The sequence below is a fragment of the Lycium barbarum genome, chromosome 1 (assembly GCF_019175385.1).
Source record: "Lycium barbarum isolate Lr01 chromosome 1, ASM1917538v2, whole genome shotgun sequence".
Classification (NCBI taxonomy): Eukaryota; Viridiplantae; Streptophyta; class Magnoliopsida; order Solanales; family Solanaceae; genus Lycium; species Lycium barbarum.
The window spans coordinates 92,961,565-92,981,004 of NC_083337.1; the positions used below are offsets into that span (position 1 = coordinate 92,961,565).

The following is a 19,440-nucleotide window of genomic DNA, read 5'->3' on the forward strand; positions in this document are numbered from 1 at the left end:
TTGGAACTTTATTGAAAAAAAAAAACTACCAGAATTTTACACAGTTAGACTACATGTCAATATTTCATTTCTTAACCTCTTAATAGTTATTTCAATTGTAGTTAACAGTTAGTTGCATAAGGAGGGCACAACATATTCATTTGCTCAGGGCAGGGAGTCTGCTTATGCTTCAAAAAATAACCAAGCAAGCAAATATACTTTAAAGAAAAATTATAATTTTGAGTAAGTTAGTACTAACTTGGCATCATCAAAGGAATAGTCATTCTTCAGAGCATTCTGATGTCAAAGGCTGGAAATTGGAGTGTTAAGATAAAAACCACTCTTTCAATTCTTTCATCTCATTTTTCAAAGTTAGACAAGCGATCCTTTAAACTTTGAACGCAATTATCCTCTCCATTCGTTCCATAACTCTTTCATCCATCCAAAAATATGATCCCAAAGAATATCCATGTCATCACCCTCAAATATGTCCTGCAATAAATCAAACTTCGGTTGACATCCAATACACAAGTTAAAAGTGCTCGTTTGGAGCAAACGGAAAATCCAATTACTGTATATAGAGGGCCAAAGATATGAAACAAATAAGGTGTTAAACATCTGTTTAAAATGTATCTTTAAATTTTTGCAATTCAGCAAGGTGACAATACTGAATAAGAGAAAAAACCTGTGAGAGAAGTTGTCATCTCTGCTTATGACAAGAACATTTCTACAAGGTTGTAAACTGAGTAAGAACATTTATCTGTTGGCCTATGTTACCTTTTAAGACAAAATTAAATTTCACAATTTATACTAAGTAGCTCCAATAATAGTAGAGCAGGCTCGTATTTACAGCCAACATGACAATCTCTTCTATATATAAAACCATTTCCAAGTTGCTTCGTTAATATTGACAATCTGATCTTATCACATTTCACATCAACTGAGAATAGAAAAACTCAATTGCCATAACCCAGGTCACAGATCTGGGAATGAACTAATATCATAGCTCTAAGCTACAATCCTCACGTGCTAAGTTCCTATATACACTAGTAAGAATATGGAATTCCATCCAGATTTTGGGTTTACACACAAGTGTGAGCTCTTAGTCCAAAATAATATTATCGTCTCAGTTGTGGATTTGTCAATGGACTTATTTAATACGTACTAAGTTTCCAGGAGCACTAAAGCCACACTTCACGTGCTAAGAAGAAAAAAAGCATATTACATAAATTTAAGCCCTCTCCCTCGTCCCTTGCCTATAGAACCTGGTGTAACAAACGCATATTCAGTAGCTTTCACAGTGGATTCCACCTCATTTTCATTCTTTGATAGTTTAATATCAAACCTACAAAAAAAAAAGTTAAAACATTATAAAGAAAATGTACTAACAGAAAAATCATGTAATCAGAATATATAATAATGAATCTGCTAATGGCATAAAGAGATACTTCACCTCAGTCGTTCTTTTTCGCTTATTTTGTGTAGGATTTTCTAAATCTACAACATCATCATCCAATTTTTGCACAACCTCAGAAAAATCACGAGGTTGCGTCTTTCTCGCTACACGCCAACCCTTATTGGAATTATCACTAGCATAAAATACTTGAGATCCTTGGTCCGCTAATATAAAAGGCTCATTTGTTTTTAATAATCGCCCCCAATTAACACTTACGATGCCATATTCATCTGTTTTAATTCCTTTCGTGTTATCACATGCATCAAACCAATTACATTCAAACAAAATCACTCTCCTTCCCGTGAATTGCAATTCAAGAACATCGGTTAAAACTCCATAGTAATCAATATTCTCCCTATGTTCATCAGTCTCACCGACAACAACCACACCATAATTTTGAGTCCTTAAATGTTTATCATAATCTTCTACATGAAATCTATATCCATTAACAATGTAGCCATTATAACGTAACACATATGGGGTAGGACCACGTGAAAGTGCGAGGAGATCTTCCATGATCCGACTATTATCTCCTTTATGCAATTATGCAACCTATCAACAAAATAAAATTGATTACTTTAGAATGAGTAATATAATATTAGATTTCCAAATTTGATGTGTATATAGTACTCACCCTATCTTTAAACCATTCAATAAACTGTCTATTCCATTCTGCATCGGACAAGTGTTGAGTAGCATCTACATGAATTTGTGCAAACTCTCTACAAATTTCAGTTGAACCATAAATTTCACACAAAAGAAAAACAATCCTAAGGAAAAAAGAAAATGAAATATGATATGAAGGAAATAATTTTCTTACGGAAAATGAAATATGATATGAAGGAAATAATTTTCTTACTCTAGAAATGGTAGAACTTCATCACAATTCTTCAGTATGTATATATGTGCTTGCTCCAATTCATCTGCTTCAATATCACGCTGTTTTGGAGCTCCTAAAGTTTTTCCAGATTTACAAAATAGAGATAGACCTCCATCGGACTTTGGTAAACCACCATCATAATTTCGTTCTGGCCGATTAAACTTTGTGTCAATTCTATGCAGATACCTCGAACATACGGTCATACATTCATTTGCAAGGTAACCTTCTGCAATAGAACCTTCTGGACACGCCCTATTACCAATGAGAGATTTCAAAAAATATAACCATCGCTCTATAGGATACATCCACCGATACTGAACCGGTCCAGCAAGCTTAGCTTCATTAGCTAAGTGAACAGGCAAGTGCACCATGACATCAAAAAATGAAGGAGGGAAGACCTTTTCTAACTTGCAAAGAGTTATAGGAATTTGAGCTTCAATCTGTTCCAAGTCATCAGTTCTTAATACCTTTGCTCCAAGCACATTAAAAAATAAGCACAACTCAACAAGGGGTTCACAAACTGTTTTGGACAACATACCACGTAGCGCAAGATGGAGTAAATGTTGTAAAAGAACATGGCAATCATGACTCTTTAAGCCAGAAATCTTGTGATCTTTCAAGTTAACACACTGAGAAATATTAGATGAAAATCCATCTGGGACCTTTAAATTCTTTAAAAATAGACATAAGTTGTGCTTTTCTTGAGGAGATAATGTGTAACAAGCTGTTGGAATTTCATATTTTTCTCCTTTTTTGATAGGGTGCAATTCCGACCTAATGTTCATTTCTTGCAAATCTAGCCGAGTATTAATGGTGTCCTTGGTCTTTCCTTTGGCATTCATGATCGTCCCCAAAATATTATCACATATATTTTTCTCGATATGCATAACATCCAAATTATGCCGCAACAAGAGAGATTTCCAATATGGAAGTTCAAAAAAGATACTCTTCTTATTCCAATTATCCTTTCGGCCATCATGTGATATCTTGATCCTTTTCTTTGGATCCTTTGTTAACTGAAACCCTTCAAGATCCTGTACATGATTAAGTATCTCAACACCAGAACCCATTTTTGGTGGAAGCCTTTTCTCTTTTGTACCATCAAATGACGCCCTATCATTCCTCCATTTGTGATTAAGAGGAAGGTAACACCGATGACCCATAAAACACTGTTTCTTACTATTAGCCAATCTGATTGAGTAAGTATCTTTGTTGCAACACGGGCATGCCAATATCCCTTTTGTACTCCATCCGGATAAATTTCCATATGCTGGAAAGTCATTGATGGTCCATAACAAAGAAGCACGTAACTTGAAATTCTGTCTAGTTGATGCATCAAAAGTCTCTATACCAAATTCCCATAACTCCTTCAGTTCTTCTATCAAGGGCTGCAGATATATGTCAATTGCATCTCCTGGACTATCTGGACCAGGTATAAGCATTGACATAATGAAATTTTCTAGTTTCATACACAACCAAGGTGGTAAATTATAAGGAATAAGTACCACTGGCCAAATGCTATATGAGGTTTTTGAATTCCGAAATGGCTGAAATCCATCACTAGCAAGTCCAAGTCGAACATTACGAGGCTCGGCCGCAAATGAGGGATGAAGCTCATCAAATGATTTCCATGCCATTGAATCAGCCGGGTGCCTCATTATTCCATCATCAACTCTTTCATCATGATGCCATGTCATTAGAGAAGATGTCTTTGTAGACATAAACAACCTTTGAAGCCTGGGCTTTAACGGAAAATAGCGTAAAGTCTTTGATGCTATCTTTTTACCTTTTCTATTCTTTGTTTCCCCGCTATGTTTTTCTATTTTCCATCTGGACGCACCACAAACTTTACAAGAATCAAGTAAGTTATCCTCCTTCCAGTATAACATGCAATCATTTACGCAAGCATCAATCTTGTGGTAGGAAAGCCCAAGGTCCCGAATTACCTTTTTTGCCTCATAATATGAATTTGGTAAATTTGCTCCATCTGGCAACAACTCCTCTTTTAACATTTTCAATAACATTGTAAATGACTCATTGCTCCAACGACCCATACTTTTTATGTGAAGCAATTTAATCAAAGTTGAAAGCTTTGAGATTTTTGAACTTTGGTATAGTGGCTTCTCGAAACCTCTCAATAGACTATAAAATTGTTTTGCTTCAACATTCGGTTCCTCTTCAGGTAAATCATCACAGCCACTGTTTGCAATGCGTTCATCATGATTAGGATATAAATCTCTAAAAATTTCTTGTATTTCGTCCTCACTCTCACATTCTTCTACTTCATTATCATCTTCGCATTCCGACAGCGGCTCACCTAAAACTTCCCCATGGTGATACCAAAAAGTATAATTTTGAATTATTCCATATACGTTCAGATGTGTCTCAACAGTCTCGCGCGTTCCTAATGTTGTGTTACAACACTTGACACATGGACATCGTATTTCATACAATTCTCCTGTTCTTCGAAAAGCATAATCCAAAAACTTTTGTACCCCGATTAAGTAGGCTTCATTAAGTCGATTATCAACAAGTTGCATCCATTGCTTACTTGGTGCCATAACCTAGAATAGTAAATAAAAATTAGATCAAAATACAACAGAATAACAACATTCTTAAGATGCACATAACTTTTTATTAAACTTGTCAACTCATATTTTTGATTAGAAAACTCTCACAGATATCACAATAGTAAGATAAGCTATAAAAAATTAGCCAAAAAAAGAAAGATAAGCTATAAAATGCTATGCCAAAACATATAACAAACAACTGCTCAAGTAAATGCGATATTTTTTCACTTCAAAGAAAACCACTATATGAATCATTCCAAATAATGATAAAAAATAAACAATTAAAGTGGACTAGGAGTCATGCAAGATTATGTTAGCATCCATGAAATTCACTAACGTATAAATCCTCAAATAATTGCATATGACCTCAGTCGACTAACTTGGAATACAAAAAGCATTTCTTCTCACCAATGATTAAAAAAATACAAAAAGCAAAATGAATTAATTCCTAGTTCACAGCTACATAAAAAATAGTACTACCAGATATTCAGACAGACTCAAAGAAATCAACAAATCACTCATTCCCAATCCAAAAATGGCAACTTTACTACTCCTCCGTTCCAACCTAACTCCCCTTATCTAATTTCTATTCAGCATATGCAAAAACCAAGGAATGAGCTTTGTTAATTCAGTGAAGAAGAGTAATTTCATTCCAGAAAAAAAAAAATACAGATCCTAGATTATAATGCTTAAAACTGAGGCAATGTGAATCTTAAATGGTAGGGAGCAGATCATAACAAAATTGTAACGACCCAACTCCGTAGGCCGCGACTAGTGTCCGTGCTGGACACCCAAACGTACCCAATAACCCAGACTAGCATATCAGCAGAATATTTTTAAATGTAAAAGTCAATTGGCGTTAGTAATTATCATAAATGAACCGACATAGTACATGGGAGCCGATAAGGCTGTCACAGATCATATCATCCCAAAACATATACAGAATCCACACAAGTATGTCTACAGACCTCTACAGATTATAACAGAATCACAAGACGGGACAGGGCCCCGTCATACCCCTGAATAGCATGCATATATACAATAGCAGCAGACTGTACCAACATATAGGCTCTGGACAAAAGAGCACTCCCAAAATAGCAGAATAGATGTCCTAGGCAGGCGGGTCAGCAAATCTGTCGTCTGTACCTGCGCGGCATGAAAACGCAGCCCCCGAAGGAAGGGGGTCAGTACGAAATATGTACTGAGTATGTAAAGCACGGAACGTAGTAAACAAAGTCATAATCGAAGCAGAAGATACAGAAAATGAACTGAATATCCAGATTAGCAAAATGCTGATCATATAGCATAAATAGTATTCGCTGAAAACATATGTCCTACCTGGTCTCATTACGGAACAAGATCATAACCGAAACAGAACTTACAGAGAAGTGAGTGTAACATCCGAAGTATCAAATGCATATTTTCAAAACATGAGGAGTGTGTACAGAAGCATATACCATATAATATCCGACCCCTGCCAAGGGACTCGGCAAACAGAACGTGGCCACCCCCCGACGCTGGTGCCACCACACATAAAGAGCAGAATAGGGGATAACCCCGTAACATAACATATCATATCAGATGGTCATATCAGATCATATCATATCAGAATGTGTGTACATGGCACAGCATACTCCACAACCCATGTACATATATACCTGCCCCCTCACATCGAGGCATGGGGAACAATGCAGTGGAATACGCTTGACAACATATCCTGGCCCGGGCTCAGTGTGGGAAACATTGAGGCATCCACGAATGGAGTAGTGAGAAACTAAATGCAATAACAATACCATATATTTTCAGAGACTCAATGAGGCATATCGGATGACAAATCAAACCAATGAAATCAGACAGAATCATCGTAAGTGTATGTCGTATGTCATAATGAGTTACGGAAGAATAATCCTTCTAGGATCATTTTCATATTCCAAAATAGTTTACCAGACTCGAGGGAATCATTAAAACAATTTTCCTTAGTAGTTAAAAGGATAGTTAAAACGTTTCATTTTATATTGTTCGAAAATAAGGCAATAGTACACTAAAAGGCAAAGCGGGAATAGTGGGAGACTAAATGAGACACAAAATATCATACCTTTACAGAGATTCAATAAAGTATTTAGAATAAATATCATTGGTAGTTAAAAGAGTAGTTAAGGCGTTTCCTTTAGAACCGCTTGAAATTAAGTTATAAACACAAAAAGGGTAAAGTCGGAAATAGTGGGCCCACCTCGGGACAACCGAAGCGGTGGGCTCAAATTACGTATATTAAGCTTATGAAGTCACCTACGGAGGTCCTAGGGACATTTCATAACTTTCTAGACAATTTGCGGAAGTTTACACAATTCTTTAACAAAGCATACTTATAGGGTTCAATTCCAGTGAATGAAAAAGGGACAATTTCAAACGTGGATTCCGAAAGACAGAATGTTTTCCGAGGCTCGAATCCGATCCTAGTACATCTAGGACATGCCAAAAGAAGAATATGGATAGCTTTACATACCTTTTATGCTTTTTACGCCTTTCCAAGTTCACTTCCCGTTTCGTCCAAAATCTACAAATGGTCACATTTACCAAATGTTAACCCTAGGACTTTAGGACTTAAATATCAAATCAACACTTTTCTACAGAAATTTGGGCAGCATTTCCCCTATACATATAGCATCACCGAGAATTCAACTCGGCCAAAACAATCAACAACAACCTAATAACAACACTAACAACAACAACAATATCTACAAGACACAATATGGCACAACTAGTTCCCTTTCCAACATAGTGCGATACTTCCATCTTAACTTCAAATTTCCAAACAAATCTCAAGGGTTTCACATTCATCATTAATCAAGATCATCACAATATAATTTGGAAGCATTTCATATCAATTCCACAAAATATTCACAAGATATACACAATATACAAACTTTCCACCAAAGTCATAATTCCACCAAAACTTCTAATCTTTAACAAACATTTTCATAACATGTTTCTATCTTCCAACTTCATCAACAATCATCATAATTTACACCTTAACGACTTCATTTCCACAATATCATAAAATCATATTAGAATGACATAATCTTTTACATTCCATTTCAATGCCAACTTAAATCATATTACCTTCCTTTACATTATAAGGATCACAACAACACAACCAACATATTAAACAAAATTAATTCATTCCCATTCTAATCTCCATATACCACACGGCCAATACTTATATTTCCAACTTCAACCAAATTCATTCAACTTTCATTCTCAATATGAATTCCATCATACTCACAACTAGAATACGACATAAATTTAACTCACCATATGTATATAACATACATACACACACGCCTACATGCCAACTTACATACCCACTTTGCAAACTTCCATATTTCCATACTTTCTACTCATTTCTACATACTACAACACAAACAAACCTTCATAACATAATAACATGGAATGAATTCTTACCTTTTTCTCCAATCTTCTTCACTTAACCAAAGTGTGGAAATGATGAAACGGATGAACCATCTTCCGAAATAATTATACCACGTTGTAGAGGGTACTTGAATTGGTAGGAATACTACAAGAAAACAATTTTTGGAACAAGATTTAAGGTACTTAATTTCCATGGGTCTTGGCCGAAATGGCCCTTTGTTTTTGTTCTTCATCTTTTGGGTTTCTTGAAAATTCTAATGGATAAAGTGATAAGTATATGGTCCCTTTCATCTATTTTAACACATGGAAAATTCATTAATTTTTTTGTGGGTTTGGGCCATGGATTTGGCCGGCCACCCTCTTAAACTTGGGCATCATTTTTTTTCTTTTCATTTTTCTTGGGCCAAACCGGTTGGTCCCGAGTTGGGCATAGCCCACTGACCTTTCGACCTTAAAACGTCCATATCTCCTTGTACCGACTTCACCTAGGAACCCACAACCTATGGTTGGAAAGCTAATTCAATTATCTATAACTTCTATCTCTTGGTATTTTTCCAAATTCCAAACTTATAATACCGGTTTTTCCCCTCCAAGTCAGGTCACCCGGAAACGTTTTCTTAAAAATATTCGTTTGGAGGGCTTCCACTTTGATTTGTCCCAAGGGTCCTTCATGAGTTGTGTTTAACTTTACATATGTGATTCATATAGCTTGTCACATGTTCCAAAAAAAAATCTTGACGTGTGGGCCCCACCTCAACTTACAAATAATCCGACGTTCAAAAATACGGGATATAACAAAAATAAACGCAAATATTGACACCGAAGATTTTCGGCGAGTGAATCTGTTACTCCAACTACAGTGCTACTGAATAAACAGAGTTCCACCGGAAAATCTATTTGAGATGCTTTAACAAAGCCAATTCACATCATCGTTTCTTTCTCGCCTAATTTTTTTTTTTTTTTGAAATCAGATTAGACTTACCAAATTGAATAAGTTGGTTTAGGCAATTAAAAAAACCATAAAAGTTCAAAGTAAAGAAACTAAATTAGAGTCTCTACTGGTTAAAAAAGTTGCAAATTCATCACCTCATGGGAAAAACCACAATGACAATCCTAATGAAACTTTCATGGCCCTTTAAGAAAATCCCCATAAGACATGCTTATGCAACCCTAACAGACAAAATCCTAAAATAAACTCTCAATATCTCCTCCTTGACCTTCAAGCCCTAGCTTTAAACCCAGAACTATCACTTTTTAATTAGCCCTCACATAACAACAATTAGTATCCTAAACAGCCCAATCACAGAGATAAAGAAAGAACTAAAGGAAGAAAATTTTGGTTTCAATAGAAAAAGATGATGAAGAAAGAGATGAAGAATAAAGAACTTACTGTTGAAGGATAAAGAAACTTCTGGTTAATTTAAACAACAGTTGTACGTAGACAAGATATTGAGAGAGGTGAGATTTAGGGATTGAAGATATTGAGATGAGATTTAAGGATTTTATTTTGTGTGTGTGAGAGAGACATTTTAGCCTCTTTTTAACTTCGCGCCTTTGCTCCTTCTAGTCCGCCCTAAAATTTTGGCGTTCCCTTTTTTATCCCACTTAAATTTTCACTTTTAGGGGCGAGATCTGTGTTTTTTAATAGACCAGGTTGAGCCCCTTTGCGAAATAAAAGAATAAAATAGCGAATTTGGGACTAGAAAAAAATATCATCCCTGTAGGTATACTTTTATAGACCATATTTACAACCCGTCATAAAATCTTGGTCTCTGAAAAGCCTTTTTCTTGTAGTGATAGTTCCAAACGCTATTCAAGCCTATCCAAATTTCAGAACTGCGTTGCACCTTCTTTCTTTCCACTAGTCTGGCCTGCCTCGTCCGACGTGACCTCTTATGGTCTCCAACCATCCCGTATACTCTAGTTCCCCTTAGGTTACTCTAGCTTCTCATTTATCTCTTATATCGGAATATATATAAAATTTCTTGCACACTTCCCAGGGGGTCACCCATCCTGAAATTTCTCCCGCCTTAGCACGCTTAACCTCGAAAATTCGATGAAATCCGGTGCCTTAATACTGACATAATCGCGTCCGCTTTCTCATATGGTCTTGATTACATGATTTGGAGCGAGTCGAGGTCTTACAGATCCCGGGACACTCTCGTAACACGTCCTTTCTTTTACAATTACTGTTTTGCCCTTTTTGACCCTCAATATTCACCTTTCACTTTTATGTATAGTTATCTTACGTCCTGGGTTCCCAGGGTCCCAATGGTAACAAATGTACCTTCGTTGCCATTACTTATACATACACGGTTACCAGCCTGTTTGGATTTTCACTCAACATTCGTACGTAATAGTTTACAGCAAACTGCTTGTCAACTTTCTCTGAATCCTTCAACAAACCTGATTCTTCTTGTATCATTCTTTCCTTTCAAAATCTGTACACAGCAAATATCAACAGTGCCTCACAGAACATACGACTATGTATCACATTCCCGTCATTCAGGGCTTCCAATTCCGGATAATAGAATGAGTATATAGAAACTTACCTTTGTGACTTCCCGTATCATTTCTCATCTCCTTCTGTTGTATGTAAGGCTTATGTAAGGAATTTCATTTTCCTATGACTTGGCTCGATCGTACGATCTATGACAGAAAGAAGGTCAACAATCCCTAAATGCCCTGTGGCCTCCTGTTTATGAATGAGGCGCGCTTCACACCATAAACAGGACTCTACCGGACACGACTTTGCAGACAACCCCTAGAACAGACCTGCTCTGATACCACTTTGTCACACCCTAACCTCTATAGGGTGTGATGGGCACCCGACCCTTACTTAGGGCCGACCGAACCCGCTAACCCTTAGTGCACACATAATTTTTTTGTTGAACTATTAAATCAAATAAACATGAAATACATAGTAAAAGTATTCAGAAATATTCTTTTCGCTATTTTCAAATCAAACAAATTCTGTAACCATATGAAACCTAACACATAACATAGAATGACATATCGGCTGATGGAGCCGCTTACAAAACTAACTCTCTATACCCACGACTCTGTCTGCAAAGTCTCTAACATCAAATCCAGAAATCGTAACATACAAGCTCTGACTCGGCAGTACTCCAGGAGCAAATGGAGCTTGCCAACTCTGCTGGAACATCCTCTAAAAAAACATCACATCATCTGGGTGTACCTGCGCGGCATGAAACGCAGCCCCCGAAGAAGAGGGGGTCAGTACGAAATATGTACTGAGTATGTAAAGCATGAAATACAGAAAACAGACCATAACTGAAACAACGGTACAAAAGTAAATATGTCACCCAGATTATCAAAGCGCTATTTCCTAATCACAAATCATGTATGCAGATGTCATATGCCAGAAAGGTGCAGACTCACAATATCAGAATGACTATCTTCCAAACACCGGTCATATAAGTCGAAGTCATATGTCAAAAGAAGTACAGAGGGTACAGAATGCCAATGAACTTATTTCCAAACACGAATTATGCATGTTAGAATCATATATCATATATGCGTATATCAAATAACGTGCCCCGGCCCTCCGTTGAGGGACGCGGTGAATGAAATCATGTATGTTAATATTATGTATCAAATGTGCGTGTAACGTGCCCCGGCCCTTGGTAAGGGACGCGGTGAGTCATATATCATGTATGCATATAACGTGCCCCGACCCTTGGTAAGGGACGCGGTGAATCATATATTATGTAAACATATAACGTGCCCCGGCCCTCGGTGAGGGACGCGGTGAATCATGTACCATGTATGCATGTGACGTGCCCCAACCCTCTTTTGCGGGACGCGATGAATGTGCCATCCTGGCCACCACCCCGTCATCATATCATACGTAACATGCCCCGGCCCGCAAGTGAGAGGGACGCGGTGAACAATGCAGAGAAATACGCACGAGAACATATCCTGGCCCGGGCTCAGTGAAATCCAAACTGAAGCTTGCACGAACAGAGTAGTGTGAAACCATATGCACACAAATCAAGACCCGATAGATACATATACTTACCGACATCTGACGGCTCAGAAACAAGTTTCGGGTCAATCCGACTTCGTATGAAAAAGTTACAAACGTTTGAAGTACAGAACGTTCTATAAGCATTTTAGAGCACACCTGAGATCTTTTCCGAAGATTAGGGACATTAAGACTTGCAAAAATTCTTTCAGAAACAAAGCTCTTATACTTATCTCGTTACTCAATCGTATAACAAACTGGGTCATATCAAACATACTTATATCAGAAGTGAATCAGAATCGTAGGCAGACTCGGAAACATATTAAATAGAGCTTCAGAAACAAATCACTTCCGGATATCATATGGATCAAATCAAATATAACCTTTAGAATCATATGTACATATCAAGATATATTAAAGACTCATACCAGAATACTCATATCAGGATACTCACCTCAGAATAATCGTATCAGAATACTTATATCAGAATATTTATATCAGAACACTTATATCAAAATATTTATATCAAAATACTTATATCAAAATACTTGTATCAGAATACTTGTATCAAAATACTTATATCAGAATACTTATATCCAAAAGTAAATAAGAATCATGAACTTATATCAAGAAGGGGATTAAGATCATAATCAAATTCGGAATCACAGAACAGATTTACCCCAAAAGCATATCACATCATACCTTACTTGGCTCTAGGACATGCCAAAGAAAGAAAGGGTAAGTTTTACATACCTGTGCCACGACCAACTAGGTACGCTTATTTGTCCAAACTTGTTAGTCTACATACAAAATGAATTCACATGATTATTAGATTTTATCGTCATTCACTTGTCTTAATTTCTCAAATAAATTCGCTTATATCCTGCCGAAATTTCGGCAGCATCTCCCCTGTAAATACATCATCCCCGAGAGTCTACTCGGCTAAATCCTCAACAACAAACCCGAGAATGGAACTCGGGCAAAATTATCAACAATAATACCAACAATCATATCTCCAACTTCAACAATTTATTCAAAATACAATCCAACATTAGTAGCTCCTTTTACACAATCCAACAACATTTCATTTATATTCAATTCACAATTGTTCACACATTCAAATACTAAACCGAAGCCATTCAAACAATATTCAAGAACGTTTCAAAGAACAAGAACAAGAACAACACATTCTCTTTATGCTAGATTCATAAATTATACCACAATCCACCTGTTACAATACCATTCATACAAATGCAAGAAACTATGTTATCAATGTATTAACTTCCACAATAGCTCACAAACGATTTCAACTCCAAAATATTCCATAGAACAACCCACACATTATTCTCCAAATTTTCCAACCAACCAATTCGCGATATAACTATTTAATAATTTTTATTTCCGTAAAGAAGTCGAAATTAATACTAACAACATCAATAACAACATCCTCCACATTCTAAAGGCTAACTACATTTATTTTCATCCAAAATTCTCTTCAAATCTCATTCCATAATTCACAATGCCAACGGACGAATTTATATCGCTATTTTCTCGTTCTAATCCGTTAAAACTTTAAATAAACTTGTTAGCAATGAAAAGGAATTTTATCCATACCTTAAGCATTCATCCACCACGTTATCACCCTCCTCCTTGGTTGATTTTTAGATCAAATTGAAGACAACGCAGCGTACAACACTTTTCCCTTCATGGGCTTCGGGATTCGGGGCTCGGATTTTGATCAAAATTGGTTTTTTCTTCTCCAAGGCCTTTTTTTCTCTATCTCTCCAGCATTTTCTGGTTATTCCAGGTCTTAAAATGAGGAGGGAATGGCTGAAATAGCACTTAAATAACATGGGTCATGGGCCTAACCCGGTTGGGCCCGAGTTGGGCCTAGCCCACTGACCTTTCGACCTTAAAACGTCCATATCTCCTTGTACCGATGTCACCTGGGAACCCACGACCTATGGTTGGAAAGATAATTCAATAATATAAAACATATATTTCTTGGTATTCTCCAAAATTCCAAACTTATAATACCGTTTTTTCCCCTCGAAGTCAGGTCACCCGAAAACGTTTTCTTAAAAATATTCGTTTGGAGGGCTTCCACTTTGATTTGGCCCAAGGGTCCTTCGTGAGTTGTGTTTAACGTTACATATGTGATTCATATAACTTGTCACATGTCCAAAAAAAAATTGACGTGTGGGCCCCACCTCAGCTTACAAATAATCCGACGTTCAAAAATACGGGATACAACACTATCAACGTGAGTTTAAATTATATAGCAACAACATGACTGTCAGTTTTTTGAGGAAGCACGTGTCACGCTCATGCTCTGAAAATGCGGGATATAAGAGTTTTGATTATTCCATTGGGTCATTGATATATCTTGATACGTATATATGATTCCTGAAGTTCTATTCTGACATAATCCACAGTGACATCTGAAAGGTATTTGATATGACTATCGTCTTGATTTCCAAATGTTATCGTTTTGATTATTCCATTGAGTCTTTGATAATGTTTAAATTGCATATGGTTTCTCACTAATCTGCTCGTGCATGGCTCAATATGTCTTTCATCGAGTCCCGGGCCGGGTATGTTATCGTGCACAGTCTCACTGCATTGTTCACCGAGTCCCTCACTAGAGGGCCGGAATATGATATATATATTTATGGATTTATGCTGTGTTATGGCGTTATGATGTGTTTATGGAGTTATGCTGTGTTATGGCGCCAAAGACGGGGTGGCGACCATGTTCACCGAGTCCCATAATGTGTCGGGTATGATATATGATATTGACATGCATGATTTATGTTTCAAAAGGGCAAGTGTTTTGGTATTCTGGACATTGTACTTGTTTCTGTAGTCCTTATTTCAGTTATGATCCTTTTTACTGTATTTCATGCTTTATATACTAAGTACATATTCCGTACTGACCCCCTTTCTTCGGGGGGCTGCGTTTCATGCCCGCAGGTACAGATAGTCAGTTTGGTAACCCTTCAGCATAGGACTTCTACTCGGCTGTCTTGGAGAGCTCCTTTGTTCCGGAGCCTATACTTTTGGTATAGATCTTATGATGTATACGTATATGTTTATCCAGGGGTACGACGGGGCCCTGTCCCGTCATATTTCACTGTTAGTACTCTGAGAGGTCTGTAGACATATGTGTGGGTTGTGTATAAGTTCTGTTCAGCTGTGTCTGCACGTTGTGCTATGTATATGTTCGTCAGTAATGGCAGCCTTGTCGGCTAGCATATGACATGATATGGATGTGTAGTGGCAGCCTTGTCGGCTTGCGGATCATTTTATGATTTGATCAGTTGTGACTCCTCAGGAGACAGTTTATCTGGACATATATATACGACGACATTATGAGCCTTGGAGTTCCTTTACAAGTTCCATATTGTTCTTAGATTCTGTATGACTATATCTAACAGGTACGTATACCGGTGTCCAGGTCGAGCACTAGTCATGGCCCACGGGGTTGGGTCGTGACAATCATGAACATCCTCTAACGTAAATAGTTAGCCTGACATACATGTATATGCTCCAAAACTTGTATCTATAAGTCTGAACTTGAGAAGAGTCCCCAAAACTTGTGTCTTAAACCTTGAACGTGGGTTTTCTTGAAAATCCTAGGTTAAGAATAATGATTCTCTAATTAGGTTACGTAGCTATATGCTAGAATTGACTTGTAAGTGTTTGGAATGCTTACCTTGAAGCCTTGCACTATTTGGGGGAGAGGGTCTGCATTCTAGGGTTCTTAAAATTATGAAAACTGATTTTCTAAACTAAAGTGCTGTATTTATATTGTTTGCAGTCGGGTAAGTTTATGGCGCAACTCGACGGTTCGTCGACCTGTCGACAATACCGTCGAGTTGCTTGACGGTCAGAGGGCCTCATCACATCGATGGTTCGTTGATGAAATTGTACTGTTTTAGTCGGAGATAAGTTCAGAGAGTTTACAATTTATAGTGCAACTTGACGGTGCACTTTGACAGGCCGTCGATGCACATCGACGATCCGTCTTTCTAACTGTCATATTTCAAGAATGCAATGCACATGGAACTAGTAACAAAAACCTTATCAATCGCAACGGAGTGCTGCAAGAAATGCACATGAATTAGGTCCACCAAAATGTTCCATCAGATACAACAAGCAGAAAAACACAGAGACAGAATTGACCCAGCCTACAAAGATGTTCAGTATGCAACATAAATGATTCAATGTATAAGACATCTAAACAAGACAACAAAGGGAGAAGAGATGACTCTGTGTAAGAAGCAGTTCATTGAAGAAATAGAACAAGTATACAAAACAAGTTCTATACCAAAGAGACATCATATGCAGAACGAGGAATGATCACAGGTCATCAGGTGCATCGGATGAATGACTTAGAAGCGAAGACATTACATGAAGAAGTGCGTAAAGTGATTAGAGGTGAAGTTGACCAGTTGCAGACATAGAGCTTACAGTTATATGAAACAGGTCTGTCAGCATGTTCTATCCATGATCTCAGAAGCAGTTCAACGGATGAAGAATGAAAGAGATTGGTGGAATTGGTACAAGAGCATGTTCTATCTTAGACAATGGAGAAATTCAGAGGCTGACAAATGATGAGTCGTGAAATTACGCGATATTCGATGCTAATTCCTTAAGTTTTGTGACTCTTTAAGCACTTTTGTTGTTATTTTTTGTGTGTTTTATGTTGTTTTGTAGGAAAAGATGCCCGGAGAGCATAACGGAGCAAAATGAACCAAAATGGAACAAAATAGAGCAAAACAAGCCAAAATAGAAGAAGCGTGACCTGCGAGTCGCAGGTCACACATGCGAGCCGCAGGTCACACATGCGAGCCGCATGTTCTGCAGCAAGTTTGACTTTTTAACTTGGTTTTATATGATTTAGAAGTGATCGGAAGAAACCAATTGAAAATAAAGTCAAAAAGAGGCCAAATTGGACAGATTTGCAAAACTGTCAAAACTGGACAGTTTTGCAAAAAGGGACAGAACTGCAAACAACGGGCAGAATTGCAAAAACTGAAAGTTGGGGCATATTTTGTCAATTTTTGGACTTGGAAAAATCTGGGCATAAAAGAGAAGCTTAGGGCAACATATCATTTTTATCTTTTGCCATTTTGCAAGTTTTGGAGGCTAGGGTTTTTCTACACCATTGGAGGAGAAGATTGGAAGCACTTCAATGAGATATTTCTTAATCCTTTCTTCAATTCCTTGTTTTGTATTGTATATCTAAGTGTGTAGTATTTATTTTCTTCACTTGAATCTTGTTTATGAAAATATTCTATGATTAAAGTGTTGAATGAAACTCTTGTTTTGCTTATGTATTGAATGATTTTTATTCCTAATGAAGTGGGTTATTGTTGATTTAATGAATCTCGTTCTTGAATGTTTCCGAAGGGATTAGCTAACCCTAGGACTCACCCATTTACTTAGATTGAGCTCGGAAGAGAAAATCTAGGTTGGAAAGATTAATTAACAAGAATTTGGGTCATTAAACTCATCTAATAACTTGAGCTCGGAAGAGGATAGTTACTTGAGGTTAAATTGATTGTACCTAACATCACACTCTAAGGCTTGGAAAAGCTTAGAGTGAAATTCATTGATTTGGTTGGAAGACTTTCAATGAGATTTTAGATATCATTATCTATCAACACAAACCCGCTCTTAGTTGTAAAATCGTAAAATACGTTGGATCGTTACTTGAGTGTAATCTCCTATTATCCATGCTTGTGGCCATTGATCATTTTACTTGCTTCCTAGGTTAGTTTACATTTCCGCATTAGTTATAATCTTAATCAAAAACTCAAAATGTCATTTATCGTTTGGCTTTAGTTTAGTTGGTGAAAGTTCCTTACTTTCTTAATCGCCTAGCATATTGTTCCATGTGGGATCGACCCCGACTCATAGTTGGGTAAATATATTGCATACGACCGTGTACACTTTCTCTTTGAGGAGTGTATTTGGACGTTATCAAAAATGGCGCCGTTGCCGGGGAAACTTTATAAAGGAAGTTGAAATAATTAGGGAAACTAGTATGCAAAGGAAGGAGTGTTGTTTTGAAATGAAGAGGAAAGTGGACGAAAGGTTTTGTGTAGTGTTCAAGGAGGGCGTAGTCACTTGTATCCCAAATACTTATCCTACCCTTCCCTAAGCCTACATTACAAGCTTAAAAAGTCCCTATGTGATCTCCAACTGAATGTTCTTGAGTTAGTGATGATTGAAAATAAGGGCAACCTTATGGTATGATATTTGTTAGCACTAGAATTTGTTTGTTGAGTGTGAGTGACTTTGTGTATTTGTCCCTTGTGTCGTTGTTGTGAATATAGTGATTTTGGGACTTTCTTTCTTGTGAGGGCATATGAATTACGATAGATTGGTAATGTTGAAAAAAAAAATCAAGTTGAGTCGACTGAGCAAATCTAGTGAGCTAGTGGTTTTGAGTCACTCATTGAGGCTTGAGTGTTGTTGCTTGATGGTTTTAAATAGCTATTGCATTCTTGAAATTGTATTTTGAAATGAGGGTGGTATTTGGTTGAAGTTTCACATGCTTGTAGTCTAATTGTTGGTACCAACCAAAGTCATGTTTTTGTGCTTAAAGTGGTTCCTCATTGAGATTTTTGTTTTGATTTGCTTGAGGACAAGCAAAGACTTTAAGTTGGGGTATTGATGAGTCGTGAAATTACGCGATATTCGATGCTAATTCCTTAAGTTTTTGTGACTCTTTAAGCACTTTTGTTGTTACTTTTTGTGTGTTTTATGTTGTTTTGTAGGAAAAGATGCTCGGAGAGCATAACGGAGCAAAATGGATCAAAATGAACCAAAATGGAACAAAATAGAGCAAAACAAGCCAAAATAGAAGAAGCGTGACCTGCGAGTCGCAGGTCACACATGCGAGCCGTATGTTCTGCAGCAAGTTTGACTTTTTAACTTGGTTTTATATGATTTAGAAGTGATCGGAAGAAACCAAATGAAAATAAAGACAAAAAGAGGCCAAATTGGACAGATTTGCAAAACTGTCAAAACTGGACAGTTTTGCAAAAAGGGACAGAACTGCAAACAATGGGCAGAATTGCAAAAACTGAAAGTTGGGGCATATTTTTTCAATTTTTGGACTTGGAAA

At 37.1% G+C, this 19,440-nt stretch overlaps 1 protein-coding gene across 2 annotated transcripts; it reads right to left on the minus strand.

Moving 5' to 3' along the window:
* Positions 1-338: 338 nt before the first annotated feature.
* On the minus strand, positions 339-3,521 carry LOC132641566 (uncharacterized). Of its 2 annotated transcripts, XR_009582900.1 has the most exons (4): positions 2,295-3,521; positions 2,070-2,157; positions 1,433-1,987; positions 339-1,324 (listed from the first exon to the last, which is right to left on the minus strand). XR_009582900.1 is itself a non-coding variant. In XM_060358666.1 (3 exons), the coding sequence occupies exons 1-3, from the start codon at positions 3,476-3,478 to the stop codon at positions 1,979-1,981; spliced, it is 1,281 nt and encodes a 426-aa protein (XP_060214649.1). In that variant the 5' UTR covers positions 3,479-3,521; the 3' UTR covers positions 1,335-1,978. The 2 variants fall into 2 exon arrangements, 1 of the variants encoding a protein (XP_060214649.1); XM_060358666.1 differs by lacking the exon at positions 339-1,324 and having other exon boundaries at positions 1,335-1,987.
* Between the last annotated feature and the right edge of the window lie 15,919 nt (positions 3,522-19,440).

Bases quoted from the DNA above. Each gene is read 5' to 3' on its own strand.
- LOC132641566 (XM_060358666.1), bottom strand. From the start codon at position 3,478: ATGGGTCATCGGTGTTACCTTCCTCTTAATCACAAATGGAGGAATGAT. The intron at 2,158-2,294 runs GTAAGAAAATTA...TGAAATTTGTAG, and splicing joins GAAGTTCTACCATTTCTAGA to AGAGTTTGCACAAATTCATG.